The sequence below is a fragment of the Hyla sarda genome, chromosome 10 (genome assembly GCF_029499605.1).
Source record: "Hyla sarda isolate aHylSar1 chromosome 10, aHylSar1.hap1, whole genome shotgun sequence".
NCBI classification, from domain to species: Eukaryota; Metazoa; Chordata; class Amphibia; order Anura; family Hylidae; genus Hyla; species Hyla sarda.
Window position 1 is genome coordinate 29,362,867 of NC_079198.1, and position 25,669 is coordinate 29,388,535.

The window sequence follows — 25,669 nt, forward strand, 5'->3', positions numbered from 1 at the left end:
TAAAGAGTTTTACATAAACCAATCTCAAAAAGGTTAAAGCTATGACAACCTGGCTAAAAAAAAAAAAAGAAGCAGGTCTAATTAAATTAACTGTTCATGGTTATTTCCATTTTAGTATCTTTTTATAGGGTCCAACTGAGCTGGACAATTTATGTAGTATATTATGTGCATCAAATCAAAGACCCTAAAAAGGGACCCAAGCAGGTAGGTTTCCTAACTGATCATTATGGAACATGAAAGCCCATTTTTGTTTTCTAAATTTGCTCAGGCAGGCAGTAGGAGTTAAAATAACCTGTGCTTATCTTTCTGGCTCTCCTGCCTACAGGTTCTGCTGTGAAGTGCTTTCAAGTTTGGGGTAGGCACATGTATATGCCCTGTGCTGGCCTATAACCTGGAAGCATTGCGCAGTAGGACAACAGTTCCGAAAGAATAGTGACAGTGGAGTACAGTAGGTTAGACTGGTCCCCTACTGTGAATAGGTTTCCCCAACAATTTGTAGGATGCGAAAAGTATCTCAAAATCATGTAATATTTGTTTGTTTCTATATGGATAGTTTAATACTTTTTTATGCAGTCATCAAATTATCAGAAAATAATATTAATTAAATGAGTTAATTCCTTTTTATTTGGCGTGGTTATCTAGATTTATCCAAAAAAATTTGAAATATTAAAATTTCACATTGGCCACAAGAACACAGTAATTTCCTGTCTTCTGCAGATCATCAGCCAGCTTTGCTGACAGAAACAACAGTTCCATGACCGAAGACTGAGGTGTCACAGTGTGTGGATCAAGCTGCATCCACACCCAAAAGTGGCAGCACCTGCTAACCGGTAGTCGCAAGCAGTGGCGTACCGGGGGGGGTAGGGGGGGCGGGGGTTTGCGGACCGCCCCGGGTGCCACTCACAAGGGGGGTGCCAGGGGCGGACTAAAGGCCCACCGCCGCTACTAAAGATCTGGGACACTCGTCCCAGATCCCCAGCAGACAGCCCTGCCTTCTCCTGTATGCGCGATACACGCACATACAGGAGAAGGCGTCCCATCTGTGTGAGCCGCATCTGCAGCTTACACAGAGGAGACGTGACCTCCACCCCCATGCAGCACCGGCACCGATGATGTCACTCATCGGTGCCTGTACTGTGGAGGGAGAAGATGCGGGCCCCTGCTGCTGAGGAGATTGCTACGTGGGACATCAGGTGAGCATCATTTTCTTTTTTTTCAACTCTGACTATACCTATGGGGAAGAGGGGGGATGTAACTCTGCATATACCTATGGGAAAGCGGTGTGTAACTCTGCATATACCTATGGGGGGAAGGGGGGGTGTAACTCTGCATATACCTATGGGGGGAGGGGGGTGTAACTCTGCATATACCTATGGGAAAGAGGGGGGTGTAACTCTGCATATACCTATGGGAAGGGGTGGGTGGGTGTGTGTAACTCTTCATATACCTATGGGAAAGAGGGGGGCTCTTTCCCATTGGTATATGCAGAGTTACACCCCCCTTTCCCATAGGTATATGCAGAGTTACACACACCCACCTGCTAACTCTGCTGCCTATACCTACAGGGAAGAGGGGGCTACCTAACTTTATACCTGGATGCTTAACTACTTACCTACATACCAGGCTATCTACCTACCTACATACCCAGCTACCTAACTATGTACATACCTGGCCTTCATACATGGCTGCCTAACCTCTGCTTATACCTATGGGAAAGAGGGGGGGGGTGTAACGCTGCATATACCTATGGTAAAGTGGGGGTGTAACTCTGCATATACCTATGGGAAAAAGGAAGAGGGTGTAACTCTGCATATACCTATGGAAAAAGGGGGGTGTAACTCTGCTTACACCTATGGGAAAGAGGGGGTGTGTGTGTCCCTGCTTATGCCTATGGGAAAGAGGGGGGGCAACTCTGCCTATACCTATGGGGAAAGTGTGGGGTAACTCTGCCTATACCAATGGGGAAGAGGGGGGAGGGCAACTCTGCCTATACCAATGGGGAAGAGGGCGGGGTAACTCTGCCTATACCAATGGGGAAGAGGGAGGGGGTAACTCTGCCTATACCAATGGGGAAGAGGGGGGGGGGGTGGTAACTCTGCCTATACCTATGGGGAAAAGGGGGTTTAACTCTGCCTATACATATGGGGAACGGGGGGGGGTTAAATCTGCCTATACCTACAGGGAAAGGGGGTGGGGGGTGGGACTCTGCTGCCTATATCTAAGGAGAAAGGGGAGTTAACTCTGTTCCTTTACCTATTGGGAAGGGGGTTTAACTCTGCCGCCTATACCTATGGGGAGGGGGGTTAAGTCTACTGCCTATACCTATGGGGAAGGGTGGGGGGCTAACTCTGCTGCCTATACCTTTGGGGAAGGGGGGTTAACTCTGCTGCCTATACCTACAGGGAAAGAGAGGGGTTAACTCTGCTGCCTTTACCTACAGGGAAGGGGGGGGGAACTCTGCTGCCTATACCTACAGGGAAGAGGGGGCTACCTAATTTTATACCTGGATGCTTAGCTACTTCCCTACATACCAGGCTATCTACCTACCTACATACCCAGCTACCTAACTATGTACATACCTGGCCTTCATACATGGCTGCCTAACTACCTAGCTAGCCCCCTACCTACCTGACTTGTCACCTACCTACATATCTGGCTTCCTGATCTACTTACCTAGTTACCTATTTACCTGGCTACCTACCTACCTGCCCTTTTACTGTGCAGGACACCAAAGAGGGCCTTATTACAGTTTGTGGGCATATAGATGGAAAGATTGTGCAGAGGAGAGGAGAGCACTGAAAAATGTAGAGTCTGATATGTTTGTCCTGCAGATGTTATGAGATCCACATGGCGGTCTTATCCAGATAGAGAAGAAAAGGAAAGAGGACGCCGCTGATCAGAAAAGACGTAATTGTGAGTCCCAAAATGTAACTGTAATCTCTTATATGGTATACACATCCTGTGTACAGCTGATATCTACCGCCATATGGTCCTGTATATAATCACTTATATTGTATACAGATCCTGTATAGTATTCTGGTCTGTGTATAGATTCAGTGCAATATGGCGGCATTATCTAGTTATTGTGTGGTGGTATATATCTACTCCTTGTATACCAGTATTATTGGTCATGGAAATTTACCTATGTTAAAGTGTTTCTTACATATATAAATTTTAGTTTATTGTGTGTGGGATTTGGGTGGAATAGGGGCGTGGCAGAAGACTGACGAGCTGCAGAGACTAGCAGGGGCCCTTGCCTTTTTTTGGTCCGGGGGCCCCGAGTGTTGTCAGTCCGCCCCTGGGGGGAGGGAGGGGGGGGTGTAATTAAGGGAGGGGGAGGGAGGGGGTGTAATTAAGGAAAGGGTGTAATTAAGGGGGGAGGGAGCGGGTGTAATTAAGGGGGGAAGGAGGGGGTGTAATTAAGAGGGGGAGGGGGTGTTATTAGAGGGGGGAATGGAGGGGGGTGTAATTAGGGGGGGGTGCCAAACAAAGGGTCGGCCTCGGGTGTCAAATGCTCTAGGTACGCTCCTGGTAACAATAAATCCATCCAAGCCACTTGTGGGTCGCACATGACCCCATCCGCTGACCTTAGGTGCAATGCCACTTGACAACCACACAGTGCAACATGGCAGGGCAACTTCAGTCTGTACACAGTGGATACATTGCCACAAGATTTAGATACTTACCATAAATGGACAATCCTCTAGGAAGTTTAATTCATTTAGTATGTCTTTGATAATTTCTTTTAATTTAGGTCCCGGACGTAAATTTGCCAGCATGTGTTTGCCTCTAAACAGCATTAGCAAGTGCAAGCAGTTTTGGTCCTGAAAAAAGAAAGGAAACATTTGTGTTTCTAATAATAATCAGCTTAAAAATCTCCTCCAGAAAATGGTGCAAATTGTGCAGTGTTAGGCTAATTTAACACGGGTATGGATAAGCTGCAAATTTTCCAAAGAAGATTTACATGAACAGACTCTACATCATATTATAGCATCAGCACTGTGAATGCAATGTCTACAGATCTCTTGCGCAAACTGCAAGAAAATCCACACAGAAATCCGTTATGAAATTGATCTGCAAATTATGTGCAAGCCTGTGGATTTACTGTGGATCATTCTCCGTGTACTTCAATGTGGAAGTAAAAACTCACAATATATCCACTGCAGCAAATCTGCATACAACTTGTATGAGGATTTACATACCAATGTGGATTTACATGCAGTTACACTGCGGATTTTTCACAGAATATTCACTACATGCTGGTGCTAGGACTGCTTGGAAAAGTGCCGTCTCATAGACGGTGATGCATTTCCGCGTGGAGTCCACAGAAAAAATTGACATGTCTATTCTTTCTGCGGACACTGGAATTTAAGATTCCCACGCCAGATGTTTCTGCTATGTGAAAAGCACAGCAGAATCTTACTGACATCAATGGGACTCTGCTGCTGCGGAATCTCCGTGGGGAATTCCAATGTGGAATTCTGCATGGAAATTCTGCCATGTGAACTTAACCTTAGAGTATACTTGTTGTCCTATTCATTTGGAGTTTTCAGAAAGCTATGCTGATGTTGCAAAAACTAAATTGTTCGTAACTAATATGCAGTTATAGAACTTTCTGCAGCTACTCTGCTGCACAACCTCATACTTTTTGGATCCACTCTGGTACAACAAACTTCATCAAAAATGGCCAAGAAAACTGCATAGGTGACTCCAGATTCAGGGCTTTTACACAGATAACATTTTTTGTAAAAGTCCTCCAGTTTTTCTCGCAGTTTTGTATAGTACAGTTTTTTTAGCCATAGAAAGCAGGAAATTCAAAAGATATGATAAATATAAAAGGAAAAACATATTTCTCCTTCAACACAGCACATATAAAAGCACACAGGGAACTCTGCATTGTGCCATTCTGCCTGGACATGTATAAATTAACAACTGGGTGTTACCATTTTCCTTGTCAAGGGGGCGTGTTCCTACATAGTCTGATACTGTCCAATCAGGATAATAGTGTTTAGGGATGTGCCATTTTGACAAAGGAAAGGTTAACGCCCAGTTGTCAATTTAGGCTGTGTGTTCTCTTGTTCAGGGATTTTTTACACAGTTTTTTAAGCCAAATCTGGGATGGATTCACAAAAAAGAGAAGTCTCAGCTTTTCTTTATTCATGACCAATTCTTAGTTGGTCTTTAAAAACTGCATAAAAACCTGAACATGTGAACACATATGTCTATAAGGAATGAGAAAAGATGCTGTAGAATAGTTTCACAGGTAATATAAACACTTCAGAATAGAGAAAATACTGCCAAATATTCAGGCGGTCCAGCTGATGACCATTGTTTAGCTAGGCTCCCAGTATAAAGAATAAAGCATATTAAATACAGTGTATATACTATAGAGGTGATTCTCCTGATACAATAAGAAGCAAGACGCTATCTCTAAATATGTCATGAAATTAAATATCAATTTATCAAGGAATTAGATTATTATTCTCTGTAACAAAAATATTGCATATAGGTTTCTGCCGGGATAAATCGGCGTCCTGAGGGGAAACCTAGAGTGGTTCAGATATATAAATGTAGAGAGAATAGAGGTGCCTGAAAATGTCCCAGGATATACAGCCCAGATTAAACATGCAATTATAGAGGGGACAGAAACCCACTTTATTAAAGTGTACCTGTAAAGCTGAGCTACTGCTGTTCTTCTGAACAGCAGATTAAGGATAACGGCAGCTTTACTAGGGCAAGATAGGTGATCTAGTCTTTGCAGTACAGACAAATATCCCAGTGACCAGTGACATAGGGGGGCCTCGCATGCTTGCTGGGACTTGCAGTAGTTAGACTGACTTTAGTACAGGCCACAGTGACTACAGATGGACTTGACTTGACAGAGATGGTGACTGACCATAAGATGACTTGACTTACTGATGACCGATTTGTGGCTGCAGGACTTTAGGCTTGAGGCCTCCAATGCTCTGGACACAGACACTGGAACAACTTTACTGGACTTGACCTCAGGAACTAAGAGTGAGATTGCAGCCCCTCCCCTGGTTATATAGGGGGGGCTGTGCAAGGAGCCCATAGGTCACTTGGGGGGGTCACCTGGTCACTGGAGCCCTCTGGGTAACAATCATGTGTACAAACATTAAAGCAGTACTCCGGTGAAAAACTTTTTTTTTTTTAAATCAACTGGTGACAGAAAGTTAAACAGATTTGTAAATTACTTCTATTAAAAAAATCTTAATCCTTCCTGTACTTATTAGCTGCTGAATACTACAGCGGAAATTATTTTCTTTTTGAAACACAGAGCTGTCTGCTGACATCATGAGCACAGTGCTCTCTGCTGACATCTCTGTCCATATTAGGAACTGTCCAGAACAGCATATGTTTGCTATGGGGATTTCCTTTTACTCTGGACAGTTCCTAAAATGGACAGAGATGTCAGCAGAGAGCACTGTGCTCATGATGTCAGCAGACAGCTCTGTGTTTCAAACGGAAAATAATTTCCACTGTAGTATTCAGCAGCTAATAAGTACAGGAAGGATTAAGATTTTTTAATAGAAGTAATTTACAAATCTGTTTAACTTAAAAAAAAAAAAAAAAAAAAAAAAAAAAAAGTTTTTCACCCCTTTACAGCAACAGTACATTAAATGAGGCAAACCTATACACAGAATGCAGCTGCTGCAGGGGAGCCCTGGGGACATCCAGGGACTCTGCCTGAAAGGGCAGGAGGACAGTATGGGGCCACATCATCCCGTACTGGAACATCACAGAGGAAATAAGGGTTTACCATCATCACAGTCAGGGATTCTTTACTGTAAGAGCAGTGAAACTATAGAACTCTCTGTTACATGATGGTGTGATGTCTGACTCAATAAACAAGTTCAAGGGGGGCCTGGATTTTTTTTGTTTGAAAAACTATAATATTACAGGCTATGGATACTAGATTTATGTGGATAGAACATTGCTCCAGGAATTTATTCTGATGCCAAATGTTGAGAAGGAATTTTTTCTCTGTCATGGGGCAATAGTCATCAGCCTCATCTGGGTTTTTGCCTTCCTCCGGATCAACACAGTAGGGTTCTAGGTTGAACTAACTGGACTCTTGTCTTTTTTCAACCTTACAAACGATGTTACCTGTTGAAAGGCATAGCACAGTTTGTGGGGGAAAACCATGCTCTAAACCGACACCTGCAATCATATGGGCAACCACACCAGGAATAAAAACAGGTAAAAATATTCCAATTCAAACAACAAATGATCAAATCTATGCTCTTTATATAATCCATTACATATGTCTACAGGCTACTACCATAGCTATCTAAGTAACTGGATAGGAAATGTTAGAGAGTTAGACTGGTTAATGGATCCAAGCAAATGATGGTAAAACATAAAAGGTGCCATACCTCATTCTTTTCAGAAATTAGTTTTGGCATATCCACTTGATAGTCAGCTAGAATGTAATCTTCCTATAGAAAGAAAATACTAATTTATTATTAAAGAGGCACTGTCATTGTTTAAAACTTTTCATATATTGCAGGACTCATTATAATATGACATTTCACAATATACACCTGTTAAATTTTTTTTTATTTTTCACCTGAAATTCAAGCTCAAAATAGCAGCCACTAGGGGTTGCCTGTATTTTAGCCAGACAGACTAGTCTAGATTTTACAGTATACTGGATACCGGCCGTAAAGCATACCGGTATCCAGTATAGGAGATTTCTATTGTGTATGCAAAACTACAGATAAAGGATGTGTGGACATGCTGGGAGCTATAGTTTTAAAACAGCTGGAGGCAACACTGCTCTAACATAGTTATTTACAAACATTGCAGCTTCAGTTGTTACTAAACTACAACTCCCAGCATGCTGAAATAGTCAAAGCTTTCTCGGACTCCTGAATGACAAAGAAGTTGATCAGACATTCAGGAGTCTGTGAAAGATGAATGACACACATAGTATCAGCTATGCTGATTAGCATCCAGCTTTACTAGGAGAAGATAAAACAGATAGAACATGTATTCATAAAAATGCTGTACTTTTATCTAAAAAATCCTTGCACTAACTTTATAAAGATCTATTCTTATATTTATACATTTTATCCTGTTATGAATTCACCATAATGTCTTCTGATTACTGCAGGCAAGCTCCAAGTATCTTCCTCTGACACATGACACAGCATAAAACCAGATAGGAAAGGGTTACAGAGTAGAGAGTACTGATTGGTTGACTGCCCAGGCTTGCTCCTGTGAGGGAGACAGACTGACACGCCCCCTCCAGCCTGCACAATGAAAAAGTAACTCACCAGCAGATAAATGCTTATATCTCTGGATATATAGGTCCGAGACACATAAAAATTATATTCACATGACCAGGATTGGGTCCTGAGTAACATATCTCTTTTTTTCTTTTTTTTTGCACTATGACAGGTACGCTTTAATTAAAATTGTGATTGTAATGACAATGCCAACATAAATCTAATTTAAATTTAATGTATAAATTTAATGTATAAATTAAATGTATAAATTAATGTATAGTTGGCAAAAAAACGGCAAGGAAAATTTTACAATGCCAACTATTACCAGTCACGAAGCCAAATACTTAGGGTACATTCACACGTGCGGATTTTCGCAGCGGATTTCGCTGCGGATCCGCCACTGAAGGACCTCCTATATGCTGCCTTTATATGTGCCTGCTCGGAGCGGCAATATGCCGCTACAAGCAGACACACTGGGATGTGCGAGTCGCCGCGCGTATGCGCAGTATACTCGCATATCGCGGCTGCTCTTGGCCTAGCTCATTAAGCAGGGGAAGCGGCCGCGATGTGAGCGAGTACACCACGCATGCGCGGCAACTCGCACATCGCAGTGTGTGTCTGCTCGGAGCGGCGTATTGCCGCTCTGAGCAGGCACATTTAAGGGCACCATACAGAGGTCCTTCAGCGGCGGATCTTTGCAGGGTTTCTTTACCCAATTGCAGATTTCTGTTCTCTCTTTCAGTTGGACTGAGATCATGTCTCCTTGCTAACATGGTGGACTCATAATGTAAGTCTATGGGACCATCTTGCACATTGTACGATCGGTCAGGGTCTGAGCACTCTAGACCATGACAAACAAAAGCTTTTGGCATGTCCCTAGGTATTTATATGTAGCCATTGTTGTGTGAATATGTGCTTTAGGTCTTTATCCTGCTTTAGGACCTATTCTGTTAGACTTATATGCAGTTTTCTTTACAACACATTCTGGTCCAAGAGCAGCTCCGCAACATGGTAAATCCTACAACACATTTCACTGTAGGTAGGATATACTTTTCTTCATAGCCTCCATAGAACAGTTTCCTACAAAAATTGTCTATGTTACTTTTGGCAAAGCTCAGTCACTCTTTTTCATTCTATTTTTTAGGCAGTGGGAGTCCTCCTTGGCCTTTTGTTCAGTGTGCGTTGTATGGTAAGGGTTAAAACCATAACTCTAGATGTCTGCAGCTGAACTTGAAGTTCCTTGAGTATTGTACATTGTTTATTTGCCACATTTTGAATCAACTTTTGTAGGGTTTTCTCTTCAAACTTGGACGGTTCTTGACTGTTTCACAAGTTGCAAACTTCTGAACATTTTGAACTGATAAATCAGGTCTTTGAGGACCTTCTTTTGTCTGGTCCTAGACTGCATAGTGATGATAGCATTTCTAGTTTGCTTATGTCTTTTCACTGTGATTAGGGAATAAAACTGGCCTTTTTAAGCATCAAAACCAAAGTAACATGTTAGATTGAAAAAAGACATGCTTTCATCTAGTTCAGTAATATGAGCATGAGCGGAAGCATGAGGAGACCCTATAGTTTCTGAATGACTGAGTGGAGGTGGCGGCAGCATGAGGAGAACATATAGTCGCTGAATGACACAGCCTGGAGGTGGCAGAAGCATGATGAGACCATATAGTGGCTGAATGACACAGCGTGGAGGTGGCGGCAGCATGAGGAGAACATATAGTGGCTGAATGACACAGCCTGGAGTTTGCGTCAGCATGAGGAGACCATATAGTAGCTGAATGACACAGCGTGGAGGTAACTGTAAAAAGAAAAAAAGGACAGAAGAGGACAGTGCCTCGCATAATTCCGTGGGATTAGCCCCAAAACACAAAAAAAATGTGATCTGCTGTGGTGCTGCCTTTTGGAGATCGAGATAAAGGTCCAGTGGAATTCAGTGATATCTCATTTATTAGTACAATAAAAATGAAATGACGAACATGCAAGATGCGTTTCGGGGGTAAGTTCCCCTTTTCTCAATTGCAGAGATATTGCAGAGATATTGTCTAGGTACATACAGTAAAATGTATGAAAAAGGTGCTAAAAACAAGAGGTCAGGGGTTGGCTCAAAATGGGGCGTGACAAGCAGGATGTTGTATCTTATTTACATAAAAACATGTCTGGATCTCAATGTGCATGATAAAAATACATTCATTTAGGACAAAAATGTATTTAAAATGTATTGGTTTGCACAGTAATTTTTTAAAACATAAATGTATTGCGGTGCGATTGCTCCCGGAGAGAGGCTTGGCTCTTTACTGTCCAGGACAAGGCTTGGAGTAAGTTGTGTACATCGTGGCTTGAATAGTTCACACCGTTTCGTTCATAAAATCAAGCAGCCAATCTGCAGGGAGATGAGTGTGAAGTCATCTCTTGGATGGAGCATCAGGTTTAAGTAGTCACGTGCTCAGATCGCGACCAATGAGCGGTGTCCGGACTGAGCCGATGTCTAAGGAAATTTCTCAAAGACCTTGTTTTAGCCAATCGATTTTGTGCCTACCTTAGGGCACGCAAGTTTAATTCTTCCAGAGAGAGCTATTTAACAAATCAGATTGTACCTGGAGTTTCTGTCTTTTTTACTTTTTCATGTCTTGTTTCTTGTGATGAGCTTACATATGAATACGTAGTTACATTAGTTACAATAGCCAATCAGTTTGCTCAAGTTGTAAGCTCGTGCCCAATCAGTATTTTTTTTTTCCTGTTCATATTGGGAGGGAATTATGAATGAATCCACAGTATATTACATGCTCCAGAACTTGATATGGAACGGGTTTCAGATTGAGAGATAGGTTTAGGCGGTGTGCTCAATATATTCATTAAGGCCTAACGGAATCAAAGTTTTAAGTTTGAAAATCCAAACATTTTCTCTTCTGCATAATTGTGTATAGTGGTGGTGACTTAATAACATACTCGATGGGTAATACAGAAAAATTTGGAAAATTGCAGTCATGTTTTAATGCGGCATGGCGGAAGACACAACGTTGGTGATATCCATTCTTTACATTTGAACGGTGTTTGTTGAGTCTTGTGCTCAACATCTGTGTGGTTCTTCTGACATATTGGGTACCGCAAGGGCATTCAAGTAAGTATATAACATAGTCCGTTTTGCACGTCATTGGAGATTTGATTTTATATGTTTCTCCTGTTGTTTTAGATGTAAACACCAGATTTTTATATTTAGACAGCACTTACAGTTTTAAGTGCAGCATCAGAAGGAACCTGTGATTGCATAATTTGTTAAGGTAAGTTACTTTGTGTTTTTTAGTTTACTTGGTGCAAGTATATTTTTTAGTGATCGATTTTTTCTGAATCTGTGGACATGCCTGTATAATATCCTTTATAAAAGGATCCATCAGTAGTATGCTCCAGTGTGACTGAAGAATACGCTTGATGATTTTGTGATTGATGGAATATGTTGTAAAAAAAACTGTATGAATATGCACTCTGTCCGGATGTGTTATCAGTGGCATTGGTGGTTCTGGGTTGGAGGCAAGTCTTCTGATCAAGGTGGCTAGCTTTGATCTTACTGATCTTAATTAGAGACTGTGGGTAACCTTTTGTTTTGCATCTACTATTCAAGATTTTGCTCTGTTTCTCAAAATCCGTGCTTGATGTACAGTTATGGCGGATCCTCTTTTACTGTCCATAGGGGATATTTTTTGTCTATTTGTCTGAATGACAGCTCGTATAGTCCAAATAGCTGTTCCCATCTACAGCCTTAAAAAAAGTTTTGGATTTGATGTGACCCTGAGCGTCGTGTGACACTACAACATCAAGGAATTCAGCGTTATTCAGCACAGTGTGTATAGGTGAAATGGACATTCCAAGAGTTTTGATTCAGAGTGGAAATGAAGTTGTTGAGTTCAGGTTCACTGCTGTCCCATACAATGAACATATCGTCGTTGATCTTCAATATATAATACAGTGTTTGAAGAGGGGGTTCTGATAGGTTAGTTGTTCCTCAAAAGCACCCATAAAAAGATTTGCTAGACTGGGTGCCAAACGCATCCCCATCGCTCTCCCGAAGTGCTGTCGGTATATGTGATCATTGAATTTAAAGAAATTGTGTTCAAGTATGAATTTTATTGCTTCAAGTATGCAATTTCATTGTTCAGCAGGCATCTGTTGATTGCGGTCCAGGTATTGAGAAACGGCAGAAATTTCTTTATCATGTTGTATAATTGTGTATAATGATGTAATGTCCACAGCGAGAAAAGAATAATGTTCCTTCCACTGCAAATCAATGATGGAGCTGATGAAATCACTGGTATCTCGGGTATAAAATGGTGCCGTCCTTTACAAACATATTTTTGAAGATGAAGATCTATATATTGAGACAGATTAGATGTTAACAAATTGATTCCAGAAATTATGGGGCGGCTGGGTGGCGGGTGGAACAGTCGGATGTTTGTGGATTCTTGGCAGATGATAAAATAAGGGGACGTCTGGCTCGGAAATTTTTATGAAATTAAATTCTTGTTTGCTCAGTACTCCATTTTTAAGACCAGTTTTAAGAAGGGTAGTCATTTCTTTTGCATAACCAGATGCTGGATTTTTGTCCAGAATGACATAGAAAGATTTGTTGGATTTGTTGGATACTCGATCACAAAATCATCAAGCGTATACTTCAGTCACACTGGAGCATACTACTGATGGATCCTTTTATAAAGGATATTATACCGGCACGCCCACAGATAACATAAAACAAAAATCGATCACTAAAAAATATACTTGCACCAAGCAAACTAAAAAACACAAAGAAACTTACCTTAACAAATTAAGCAATCACAGGTTTCTTCCGATGCTTCTCAGTGCTGTCTGAATTTTAGAAAACGGTGTAAAGAGTTCACATGTAAAACAACAGGAGAAACATATAAAAATCAAATCTCTAATGACGTTCAAAACGGACTATGTTATATACTTACTTGAATGCCCTTGCAGTAACTACGGTAATATGTCAGAAAAACCACGCAGATGTTTGTTACGCCTAGCGCTCCGGGTCCCCGCTCCTCCCCGGAGCGCTCACGGCGTCTCTCTCCCCGCAGCGCCCCGGTCAGTCCCGCTGACCGGGAGCGCTGCACTGTCATGGCCGTCGGGGATGCGATTCGCACAGCGGGACGCGCCCGCTCGCGAATCGCATCCCAGGTCACTTACCCGTCCCGGTCCCCTGCTGTCATCTGCTGGCGCGCGCGGCTCCGCTCTCTAGGGCGCGCGCGCGCCAGCTCTCTGCGACTTAAAGGGCCAGCGCACCAATGATTGGTGCCTGGCCCAATTAGCTTAATTGGCTCCCATCTGCTCCCTGCCTTTATCTGACCTCCTCCCATGCACTCCCTTGCCGGATCTTGTTGCCTTGTGCCAGTGAAAGCGTTTAGTGTGTCCAAAGCCTGTGTACCTGAACTTCTGCTACCCATCCTGACTACGAACCTTGCCGCCTGCCCCCGACCTTCTGCTACGTCTGACCTTGCCTCTGCCTAGTCCTTCTGTCCCACGCCTTCTCAGCAGTCAGCGAGGTAGAGCCGTTGCTAGTGGATACGACCTGGTTGCTACTGCCGCAGCAAGACCATCCCGCTTTGCGGCGGGCTCTGGTGAAAACCAGTAGCCTCTTAGAACCGGTCCACTAGCACGGTCCACGCCAATCCCTCGCTGACACAGAGGATCCACTACCTGGAAGCCGAATCGTGACAGTAGATCCGGCCATGGATCCCGCTGAGGTGCCGCTGCCAAGTCTCGCTGATCTTCCCACGGTGGTCGCTCAGCAATCGCAGCAGATTGCCCAACAAGGACAGCAGCTGTCGCAGTTGACCGCCATGTTACAGCAAATTCTGCCTCTGCTACAGCAGCAACCATCTCCTCCGCCAGCTCCTGCACCTCCTCCGCAGCGAGTGGCCGCTCCTAACCTCCGCTTGTCCCTGCCGGACAAATTTGATGGGGACTCCAGACTCTGCCGTGGATTTTTGTCTCAGTGTTCCCTGCATATGGAGATGTTGTCAGACTTGTTTCCTACAGAACGGTCTAAGGTGGCGTTCGTAGTGAGCCTTCTTTCAGGAAAGGCCTTGTCTTGGGTCACACCGCTCTGGGACCGCAATGATCCTGCCACAGCCACAGTCCAGTCCTTCTTTGCTGAAGTCCGAAGTGTCTTTGAGGAACCTGCCCGAGCCTCTTCTGCTGAGACTGCCTTGCTGAACCTGGTCCAGGGTAATTCTTCCGTTGGCGAGTACGCCATACAATTCCGTACTTTTGCTTCTGAACTATCCTGGAATAATGAGGCTCTCTGCGCGACCTTTAAAAAAGGCCTATCCAGTCGCATCAAGGATGTGCTGGCCGCACGAGAGATTCCTGCCAACCTCCAAGAACTCATCCATCTAGCTACCCGCATTGACATGCGTTTTTCTGAGCGACACCAAGAGCTCCGCCAGGAAAAAGACTTAGATCTCTGGGCACCTCTCCCACAGCATCCTTTGCAGTCTATGCCTGGGCCTCCCGCCGAGGAGGCCATGCAAGTGGATCGGTCTCGCCTGACCCAGGAAGAGAGGAATCGCCGTAGAGAAGAAAATCTCTGTCTGTACTGTGCCAGTACCGAGCATTTCTTGGTGGATTGCCCTATCCGTCCTCCACGCCTGGGAAACGCACGCACGCACCCAGCTCACGTGGGTGTGGCATCTCTTGGTTCTAAGTCTTCTTCTCCACGTCTCACGGTGCCCGTGCGGATTTCTCCTACAGCCAACTCCTCCCTCTCAGCCGTGGCCTGCTTGGACTCTGGTGCCTCCGGGAATTTTATTGTGGAGTCCTTTGTTAATAAATTCAGCATCCCGGTGACCCGTCTCGCCAAACCGCTCTACATTTCCGCGGTCAACGGAGCCAGATTGGACTGCACCGTGCGTTACCGCACAGAACCCCTCCTGATGTCTATCGGACCCCACCACGAAAGGATTGAGTTCTTCATTCTCCCCAGTTGTACCTCTGAGGTCCTCCTCGGTCTGCCATGGCTCCGGCTTCATTCCCCCACCCTTGATTGGACCACCGGGGAGATAAAGAACTGGGACTCTGCCTGCCATAGGAAGTGCCTCTCCCCCCCTCCCAGTCCCGTCAGGCAAACCTCTGTGCCTCCTCATGGCCCCCGTCCTGGTGTCACACTGCCCCGTGCCAGGCTTCGCCCTCTGCCCTCCCTCCCCATTCCCACTCCTGCTGTACTGCCTGCCGTTGAGGAAACCCTCCATTTTTTCCCGGTGTCCTCATCCCAGGGGAGGCAGTTGCCGGTCAAAGAAAAGGGGAGACCTAAGGGGGGGGGTACTGTTACGCCTAGCGCTCCGGGTCCCCGCTCCTCCCCGGAGCGCTCACGGCGTCTCTCTCCCCGCAGCGCCCCGGTCAGTCCCGCTGACCGGGAGCGCTGCACTGTCATGGCCGTCGGGGATGCGATTCGCACAGCGGGACGCGCCCGCTCGCGAATCGCATCCCAGGTCACTTACCCGTCCCGGTCCCCTGCTGTCATCTGCTGGCGCGCGCGGCTCCGCTCTCTAGGGCGCGCGCGCGCCAGCTCTCTGCGACTTAAAGGGCCAGCGCACCAATGATTGGTGCCTGGCCCAATTAGCTTAATTGGCTCCCATCTGCTCCCTGCCTTTATCTGACCTCCTCCCATGCACTCCCTTGCCGGATCTTGTTGCCTTGTGCCAGTGAAAGCGTTTAGTGTGTCCAAAGCCTGTGTACCTGAACTTCTGCTACCCATCCTGACTACGAACCTTGCCGCCTGCCCCCGACCTTCTGCTACGTCTGACCTTGCCTCTGCCTAGTCCTTCTGTCCCACGCCTTCTCAGCAGTCAGCGAGGTAGAGCCGTTGCTAGTGGATACGACCTGGTTGCTACTGCCGCAGCAAGACCATCCCGCTTTGCGGCGGGCTCTGGTGAAAACCAGTAGCCTCTTAGAACCGGTCCACTAGCACGGTCCACGCCAATCCCTCGCTGACACAGAGGATCCACTACCTGGAAGCCGAATCGTGACAATGTTGAGCACAAGACTCAACAAACACCGTTCAAATGTGAAGAATGGATATCACCAACGTCGTGTCTCCCCTCATGCCGCATTAAAACATGACTGCAATGTTTCAAATTTTTCTGTATTACCCATCGAGCATGTTCCTGCTACAAGTCACTGCCGCTATACACAATTATGCAGAAGAGAATTTTTTTTCTCAAACTTAAAACTTTGATTCCGTTAGGCCTTAATGAATATATTGAGCACATCGCCTAAACCTATCTCTCAATCTGAAACCCGTTCCATATCAAGTCAAGTTACGGAGGACATAATATACTGTGGATTCATTCATAATTCCCTCTCAATATGAACAGAAAAACAACATAATACTGATTGGGCAGGAGCTTACAAGTCGAGCAAACTGATTGGCTATTGTAACTATGTATTCATACGTAAGCTCATCACAACAAACAAGACATGAAAAAGTAAAAAAGACAGAAACTCCAGTTACAATCTGATTGGTTGAATAGCTCTCTCTGGAAGAAATAAACTTGCGCGCCCTAAGGTAGGCACAAAATGGATTGGCTAAAACATTCGGGAGCGGGAGCGATTACACCATGATACATTTACACTTTAAAAAATGACTATGTAAACCAATACATTTTAAATACAGTTTAGTGTGAGAATTTATGTCCATGCACATTGAGACCCAGACATGTTTTTATCTAAATAAGATACAACATCCTGCTTGTCACGCCCTATTTTGGCCCGACCCTTGACCTCTTGTTTTTAGCACCTTTTTCTATACTTAAACATTTTACTGTATGTACCTAGACAATATCTCTGCAATTGAGAAAGGGGGGACTTACCCCCAAAACGCGTCTTGCATGTCTGCCATTTTATTTTTATTGTACAAATAAATGAGATTCTACTGAATTCGACTGGACCTTTATCTTGATCTCCAAAAGACAGTGCCACAGCAGATCACATTTTTTCCTGCACCCTCTACTCGCAGCATGGAGGTGGCGCCAGCATGATTAGAACATATGGTGGCAGTATGAGATAGCTTGGAGCTGGCATCAGCATGAGGAGAACATATGGTGGCAGAATGAGACAGTCTGGAGGTGTCAGCAGCAGCATCAGGAGTCCTGAAAATGACAGAGTGGTACGGTAGGTGGCAATACCAGTACCCGGTGACAAAGGTGGGTGAGGCAGGTAGGCAGAAGAAAACAGTTTCTTTTGTAAAAGTATTAGTGTGCACAAATAAGTATTGAGGATATGCATTCAACTTTTAATAATATGCTTAGGATAAAATATATGAACTCAAATTTTTTTTTTTTAAACAATCAAAAGGAAAGGTGTGCAGAAAAACACCATGTGCCACCTACACCACCAAATATTGATGTGATGCAAAGACCTCTAAAAGGTGAAAGAGAACAATGTATGGTCCATTGTAACCGGTGGGGGTAAACACTTCCCCTGTAAGGCCCTACTCTTGCATTATTAATTCCCTTCATGGCAAGTGTTACTGGCCCTAAAAAGGGGGCACCACACAGGAACCTCTCCCTATTTCCACCTACAAACACTGCCATTTCCCAGGGTTTTTAGTTGGAAATAGGGATTAATTCCTGTGTGGGGCCACCCTTTTTAAGACGAGTAACACTTTCCTCGAAAAGGTTGAAGGGAACAACGTATTGTCCATTGTAGCAGGTGGGGGTAAAAACTTCCCCTGTAAGGCCCTACTCTTGCCCTATTAATTCCCTTCTTAGCAAGTGTTACTCTCCTAAAAAGGGTGGCCCCATACAGGAAACTATTTCCACCTAAAAACCCTGGGAAATGGCAGTGTTTGTAGGGGGAAATAGGGAGAGGCTCCTGTGTGGGACAAGTAACACTTGCAAAGAAGGGAATTAATAATGCGAGAGTAGGGCCTTACAGGGGAAGTTTTTACCCCTACCAGTTAAAATGGGCCATACATTGTTCCCTTCCACCTTTTAGAGGTCTTTGCATCACATCAATACTTGGTGCTGTAGGTGTTTTTTGCACACTTTTCCTTTTATTTGATTAAAAGAAAAATGTTGTACATATATATATTGTATATATATTTTATCCTAAGAAAAGTTAAGTTTTAGCTAATGCATATCTTCAATACTTACTTGTGGTCTGATGGCGAGGAATGTCTGTAACTGGGGAACAGCACCTTAAACATGTTTTGCACTATCCATATTTGTAAAGTGTTGGTGTGGCACCATGGCCAATCTACTCTGATGCATCAGGCATTAGTGTGTGGAAATCCTGGCTGATCCATGCCTGATTCATCTTCACAAAGTTGAGTCTCTCCACATTTTTCGTGGACAGACGAGTTCGCCTTGGGGTGACTATGGCCCCCGCCATACTAAACACCCGCTCTGATGGCACAATACTGGCCAGGCAGGACAGCTTTTCCAGGGCAAACTCTACTAGTGGCGGCCACAAATCAAGTTTGGCTGCCCAGAAGTCCTGCGGATCTTCAAGGTGCCTTGGCATGGTCATGTCAAGGTATGCCATCACCTGCTGGTTCAGGTCCTGCTCCAGGTCTACCTGCTGCTAATGAGTTGCTTCACTATGCAGGTGAAGAAAGCTACTCATTAGCGGCTGTAGACTCAGGCTGCTGCTGATGGAGCTGGTACTGCTTCTCCCCGAGTCAGACCTGCGAGAGGATGGAAGATGGCTCAGATAGACATCGGCCAACTGACTAGATAGTCTGTCTCTGTAGTAGGTCAGTTTGTCCTCCCTCTCAGTGGGTGTAAAAAAGGCCCCCATTTTGTGCCGGTAGCGAGGGTCCAATAAGGTGGAGAGCCAGAAGTCATCCAGCTGTCAAATGGTGACAATTCAGTGGTCACTACGCAAGCGAGCATGCATCGTGCCATTTGTGCAAGTGACTCAGAGGGACTCCCTGCCACCATCTCCACTGCATACTGCCACGGTGTGTCTGGGCCCTCTGTCTCGCCTTCCTCATAACCCTCTAGCTCTTCCTGCTCCTCCCCTCCTGTCAGATGACTAGAAAAACTGCCCATCTCGCGAAACCTAAACTGTGCTCCACTGTGCCCCTCCTCCAGTTCAGCTCTCACAGAGCTCAAGTGGTGACCAGCCATCGTTTCCAACACTTTTTTTTAGTAGATGAAGCAGTGAAATGACGTTGTTCATCCCGCAATCCTGGCGTCTGACTAATTATGTGGCTTCCTCAGGGCCTGAGCAAACGGCAGGTGCCACGTATGAGCTTCCACTAGTTGACATTGAAGTTACACAGGGGAGTCCCCCTAACCGCTTGGATCATCAAAAAATTGGTGATGGCTTTTCTCTGTTCGTATAGTCGTTCCAACATAAGGAGGGTGGAATTCCAAAGTGTGGAAACGTCACAAATCAGACTATGTTGGGGATGCTGTTCTGACGCTGCAGCTCAAGGAGGGTGTGCTTTGCGCTGTACGAGTGGCTGATGTGCATGCAAACTTTCCTTCCCATTGTTAGGATGTCTTGCAGATGGGGGTAACACTTCAGAAACCACTTGACAACCAGACTGAACACGTCTGCCATGCAGGGCGCACGGCTCAGACTTCCTTGTCGCAGCGCAGACAAGATGTTCTTCCCATTGTCGGTCACCATGGTTCCCATTTCGAGTTTTTTGTGGTGTAAGCCATGATTTGAATTCTTTATGAATGACTTTTAGCAGTTCCTCCCCAGCGTGACTCCGTTCGCCAAGGCAAACCATGTGAAGAACAGCGTGACACCGCCGTGCCCTGCACACATGGTGTGCTGGAGGGGCACTGAGACTTGTCCGTGCAGTGAAGTCTGAGGACACGGTGAAGGATGAGGAGGCAGAGTCACACACTGTCACAGGACCAACGGCCTGAGAGTGTGGAGGCGAAAGCAGCGTGACCTGTCCAAGTTGCTGTTGTGGCTGTGCAAGAACCACGTTCACCCAGTGGGCCGTAAAGGACATTTTCCTTTATTGTCCTCGACTGTAGTTACAGCTCCACACGTCAGCGCTGCCATGCACTTTGGTAAACGCCGACAGGCTGAAGGACTGGCCCACCTTCTGTTCTACAAAATTGTGCAGGGCTGTTACTGCCTTCTTCGCAAAGAAATGATGGCTTGGGACTCTCCACCTCGGCTCGGCACAAGCCATCAGTTCTCTGAAAGGTGCAGAGTCCACCACTTGAAAAGGGAGGGACTGCAGCACCAGCAACTTGGACAGAATCATATTCAGCTTCTGCGCCGTTGGATGAGTGGGCCCATACAGTTGTCTCTTGGACATGGCTTTGCCGATCAATTGCTGGTGGAATGACTGACTCAAAGCAGGAGGAGCAGGAGCATCTGGTGCGAAAAAAGATGGATATGACACACAGCTACCTTCGGCTGAGGTGGTGGAGCCTTGGTTGGCTGAAACAGGGAGCAGCGTGCCACTGGGTGATGTGGCAGGATGGACTACCACATAGGAGTCACGGTTCTTCAAGGCTGCTTTATGGTGATGCTGCATATGTTGACGCAGGGCCATTGTGCCAACATTGGGACCCTGGCCACGCTTCATCTTCTGCCAACACATCTTGCATGTGGCCATGTTAACCTCCTCTTGATGTTTGATGAAAAACTGCCACACTTCCAAGTAGCTGATTTTTCACCAACAGTCCGCACTGATTAACTGCTACTGCCGCCGACTCCAGAAACCCCTGTATTACTACCTCCCACTAAGGTAGGCTGCCGCGAAGCAGGTGATCTCCCCTGGGCATGTTTGGCTCCAGACTTTCCACTTCTGCCACCATGCTGACTGCCAACCATGCTCCCAACTTGCTGGCTCAGCTGCTGCTTCACAGGCAACCTGCAACCCTCTTCTCCTGATGATGATGAAGCCCCTTCTGCACCCGGCTCTTAAGTGCGATCGGCTTCATCATCATCGAGTTGTGTCTGCACGTCACTGATGTCCTCCTCAGGTTCCTCAACAGTGTCTGCTTCAGGAGCCTGAACGCTCACAACACCACCTCCCACACCACTCTCCTCATCACTACTTGCCCCCTAGCGGAGGAAACAGTGGATTTCTCCTCCACTTCTTGGCTGGGCAGTAGCTTGTGACATTCCTCTAGTATATTGTCCTTACCAAATAGTGGAGCTGAACCTACGGTATAAGATACTTCTGTGGGGGAGGGAACAGCATAGGACAGAGGCAATGGGAGGACAGGGACTGCTCCCGAGCCATGCCAACTGAGGGTTGTGTCTGAGGAATCCACCGACTGTTGACTGGGGGTGTCAGATGTCACTTGTGAGGAAGTGGATGACCGTGTTAACCAATCGATGACAGCAGATGGTTTGCTGGTTGATACTGGGAGCTCAGGCCTCTCGCTGCGACTCCTGCTGCCACTCGCCCCTAGTCTGCTGTGACCTCTGCCTAATGAATTTAGGCCTCTGCCACTCCTCTGTGCACGTCCTCACACTTCTGTGCCAGGACGTGCACAATACGGGGAGTACAATACGCTCCACTACACTTAAAAAAGTATTTGTGTACAACACTAGCCGCTGTGTACTTTTTCCTGGCCTTTCACAGTAACTAGGCCCTTGAGACTTTAACAGGAACAAAATAGTACACCACTTAGATGTACATATGTCGTATGCACTTGTGAGGGGAGGACAAAGCGCTCTAGTATGCTTAGAAAAGTATTTGTTTACAACACCAGCAGTACACACCAGTGCTGCAGTACACAGTCGCTGTGTACTACACTCAAAATTGCAATCTCTCTCAATCTCACTCCCTTCCCTATCAGGGCTTCTAGGCAGGATTTGTGCATGAGCTTTAATCGCTGCTGTTCTATGCAACACACTGTGCAACACACTGCTCTCTATCCCTCTCTGTAATGGAACGCTGTAGTGACTGGGAGGTGAATCATTGCAGTAAGAATGCTTTTCTGTGCAACACACTACTCTGTCACTCTGTGCAACAGAATGCTGATGTGACTAGGAGGTGAATCGCTGCTGGAAAAAAGCTTTTCTGGCCAACACAAAGCACTGTCTGTCTCTATCTATCTCTCTGCAATGAAAGGCTGAAGTGACTGGCCGCAATATAGCTGCCGATTATATAGGGCTGTGACATCATTGTTCCCACCTTCCCAGGATTCATGTCCTCACATGTGGATCTGCCATTATGCCCTGGAGCCTTGACTGCACTAAATGAAGTTTAATTAAGGGGGATCGTGCAGATATTCGCATTCATTGCAAGTCAAATTTTTCCTGAAATTCGTAACGAATTCGGATTCGTCAGATTCGATTCGCTCATCCCTAGTAATTAGGATATTTTTGCTTGTAATGTAACATATATTGATTAGTTGTTTTAACTTCATACTATTTTGGTTGTTCCCCTGATGGGGTTCTAATAGATGCAGATTTTCTCTTTTCTACCCGTTGCATTCATATTCAGTGTTCTATTGGTTTTCCCTTGTTGAGCAGAACAATCTGTTTCTGCTGCTACCTAGATTATTGCGGCTTACTGTGTCTATTCTTACAGGAAATTAGGGCAATCAGCTGGCCAGTTTCTTGGTCAGGTGACCTGTGATCAGCTGACCAGTTATATGGTCAGGTGACCAGTGATCACATCACTTTCTGTTTCTGAATGATCAGCTGACCAGTGCTAGGGTCAGGTGACCAGTGATTATGTCACTTCCTGTCTCTGCATGAAACCGGGATACATTGGAGATGTGGATGCAGATGTGATTTGTAATTGTAATTTATTAATAGTTACTTTGTTGGTTGGTAATCGGAAATAAAATACTGAATATCCAACGGACCCCCATTCCGATCAAAGAGATTCATCGGAACCTGGTGGTGTCAGTTCTGCTTTGACCAAGCTCAGGGTCCATTCAGCAAGAAAAAAAATATGAGCCAATAGGGCGCTGAGCAGATCAGGTTGGAGCCCAACGGCAGTGTAAACCTTTTTTGTCCTTTATTTCAGACTGAACACAAAGGCCACTACTGCATTGGTATAGTTTTCAATTTAGTTCCCTTTACATCTGCAAAGTTTTAATTTTGTTATTTTCATGTCTTGTGCTTTTCTGCATCATATTGATGATCTTAGAAGTTTCATTAAACACTTTATTTCAGTAGATATTTTACATGGTGTTCTTTATATTACACTATGGCTTCATATGGTCTATAATCTTTGCACGTAAATCCAGTCTTGCCCAGTTGAAATGTTATCAAATGAAACTAAATTCTAGAACACGGTTATTCACAATAAATAGAGATCTCATCAAAATAACTCACCAACATTTTAATTTTCTTCATATAACCGGATGATATGGGGTCGTATTCAAAATTACAGCAGTAGCTCAGTGCTAAGTAAATCACCAAGAGAAACACAGTACCCTAAATCAAAAAGGAGAATCAAAGGTGACAAGGGGTATTGATATTTCACATCATAAAAGTACACTCTTACAAGCAAAGTCCAAAAAACATTTGTAACATAAAATTCTTATGCTTATCCCAAAAGGTGAGATCAGGTCATTGGTCTATAATCAAAAATTTCTGGCACTTAATGAGCATTTTGCTTTTAAAATCAGTGTGGATTACTAGATGAGTCAGGTTTTACTGAGAGGTTGTAAGAGTGGTGATACAAGCTGTGAAATAAACACACTCCATGTTCATTGCCTTTGGGCCATGGGCACCAATCAGGTCCTGGGTGACCAAGAGCATGCATCTGCTCGAAACTCGTCACACTTATCTGATTGCTGTGCAGCACAGTGGTGTGATGTCCTGTTTATGATACATGTTTTCACAGATGTCAATAAATACTACTATTTTAGGAGAGCTGGATCAAGCTTATTTATGCTGTTCGTTGTCCAAAAGTATGGACACCATGAAATAACTTCAAAACACATTTGTCAGTCATTGAGGTACTTCGGGCATCAATAACAGAATGTCATGGCTCCCATTTTGTACAAGAGCCATGATTCAGAGTGAGTGATCACTACCGGCTTTCTTAACCTTAGGTGACTACAAAAGTTCTCCTCATGGGAGAGAAAATAGTTTGGGGGCAATAATAAAAATGTCCTAATTGTGATCTAAGGAAACCAGATATTATGAAACTTGGCATGTGAAAGGTGTTCCCAGGCAGCAAGCCCCCCCCCCCCAAAAAAAAAAAAAAAAATTTATAAATAAAGGAAATGTGTCCAAATTTTCCCTTAATTGGTTACCATTGACATTATGACTATACCTTAATGTTACTCTATTGTTATTCTAATTTCTATCTCTATCTCTGTTTTAAAAACTAATAAAAACACATTTTAAAACAAGACAGAGTGACTACTACTGTAAGTGGAGTACAGGGAATTGTGTGCCCTTCATAGTGCACCCATTTCAATTCAATGGAAGAAGCAGTACTACTTCATTGGATTGAAGAGTGTCTACATCTAAGGACTGACCAAATGTCTCTATAAAATAAAAACAAAATAATAAAAAAAAAAAAAAAAAGGCAGAGCTTCCCATGGGACAGTATATCCAGTAAGGCAGGTGATGCACAGACAGGTTTTAAGTGAAGGTGCTCACCTGAATTAGTTGTGAAGAATTCACAACTACTTTAAGCGCATAGGTGAATCATGGTGGTGGTGCTCTTCCGGTGTCAGCGTGGATAAGGCTCCATTAGATGGATATATTGGATAAGATGCAGGAAAAAAAAACGGATTCAAAGCGCAAACCACTGCAGACGTCTCTTCAAGGGTAATACAACTTTATTACAGCCACATACAACGCGTTTCGAGGCGCACGCCTCTTCTTCAGGTAACAAGGTTATCTGTATGCTAGTGCCTCTGTGTACTTTTTATAAGTAAAATTGGCGCCAAAAAAACAGGGATTTTGCTCCCGCCCTCTGGGAGAAGTCAAAATGTCAGGTACTGCCCAGGTGTTTGGCCCGCAATATTTAAAACACAATAAAATAAACAATAAAACACATTCAGGGATAGTGTATATAAATAGACAATAGCTTGTCTCGGAGCGGCTTTGCTTCCTGACAAACAACAGAGGGGAGTCCAGCGCATGCGCTCTGTATTCAGAGCCAGCGGCGCTTCTGCCCCGGCACGGTCTCCCTATCACAGCAGAGAAAACCTCATGTTTTCTCCGCTGTGATAGGGAGACCGCGCCGGCGCAGAAGCGCTGCTGGCTCTGAATACAGAGCGCATGCGCTGGACTCCCCTCTGTTGTTTGTCAGGAAGCAAAGCCGCTCCGAGACATGAATAGAGTTGTTTCGCATCAGAACATCATTGCTATTGTCTATTTATATACACTATCCCTGAATGTGTTTTATTGTTTATTTTATTGTGTTTTTAATATTGTGGGCCAAACACCTGGGCAGTACCTGACACTCTGACTCCGCCCAGACGGTGGGGCCAAAATCC

General features: G+C 44.8%; 1 protein-coding gene across 7 annotated transcripts in view; it reads right to left on the reverse strand.

Moving 5' to 3' along the window:
- Nucleotides 1-25,669, reverse strand: part of FLT3LG (fms related receptor tyrosine kinase 3 ligand) — a 137,773-nt gene that overhangs the window by 36,346 nt on the left and 75,758 nt on the right. For all 7 annotated transcript variants that reach the window (XM_056544403.1, XM_056544401.1, XM_056544402.1 and 4 more), the window contains 3 exons: nt 23,544-23,645; nt 7,398-7,460; nt 3,687-3,824 (listed from right to left, as the gene is read on the reverse strand). In XM_056544403.1, the coding sequence (XP_056400378.1) occupies nt 3,687-3,824; nt 7,398-7,460; nt 23,544-23,645 (303 nt within the window). The remainder of the gene's footprint in view (nt 1-3,686; nt 3,825-7,397; nt 7,461-23,543; nt 23,646-25,669) is intronic.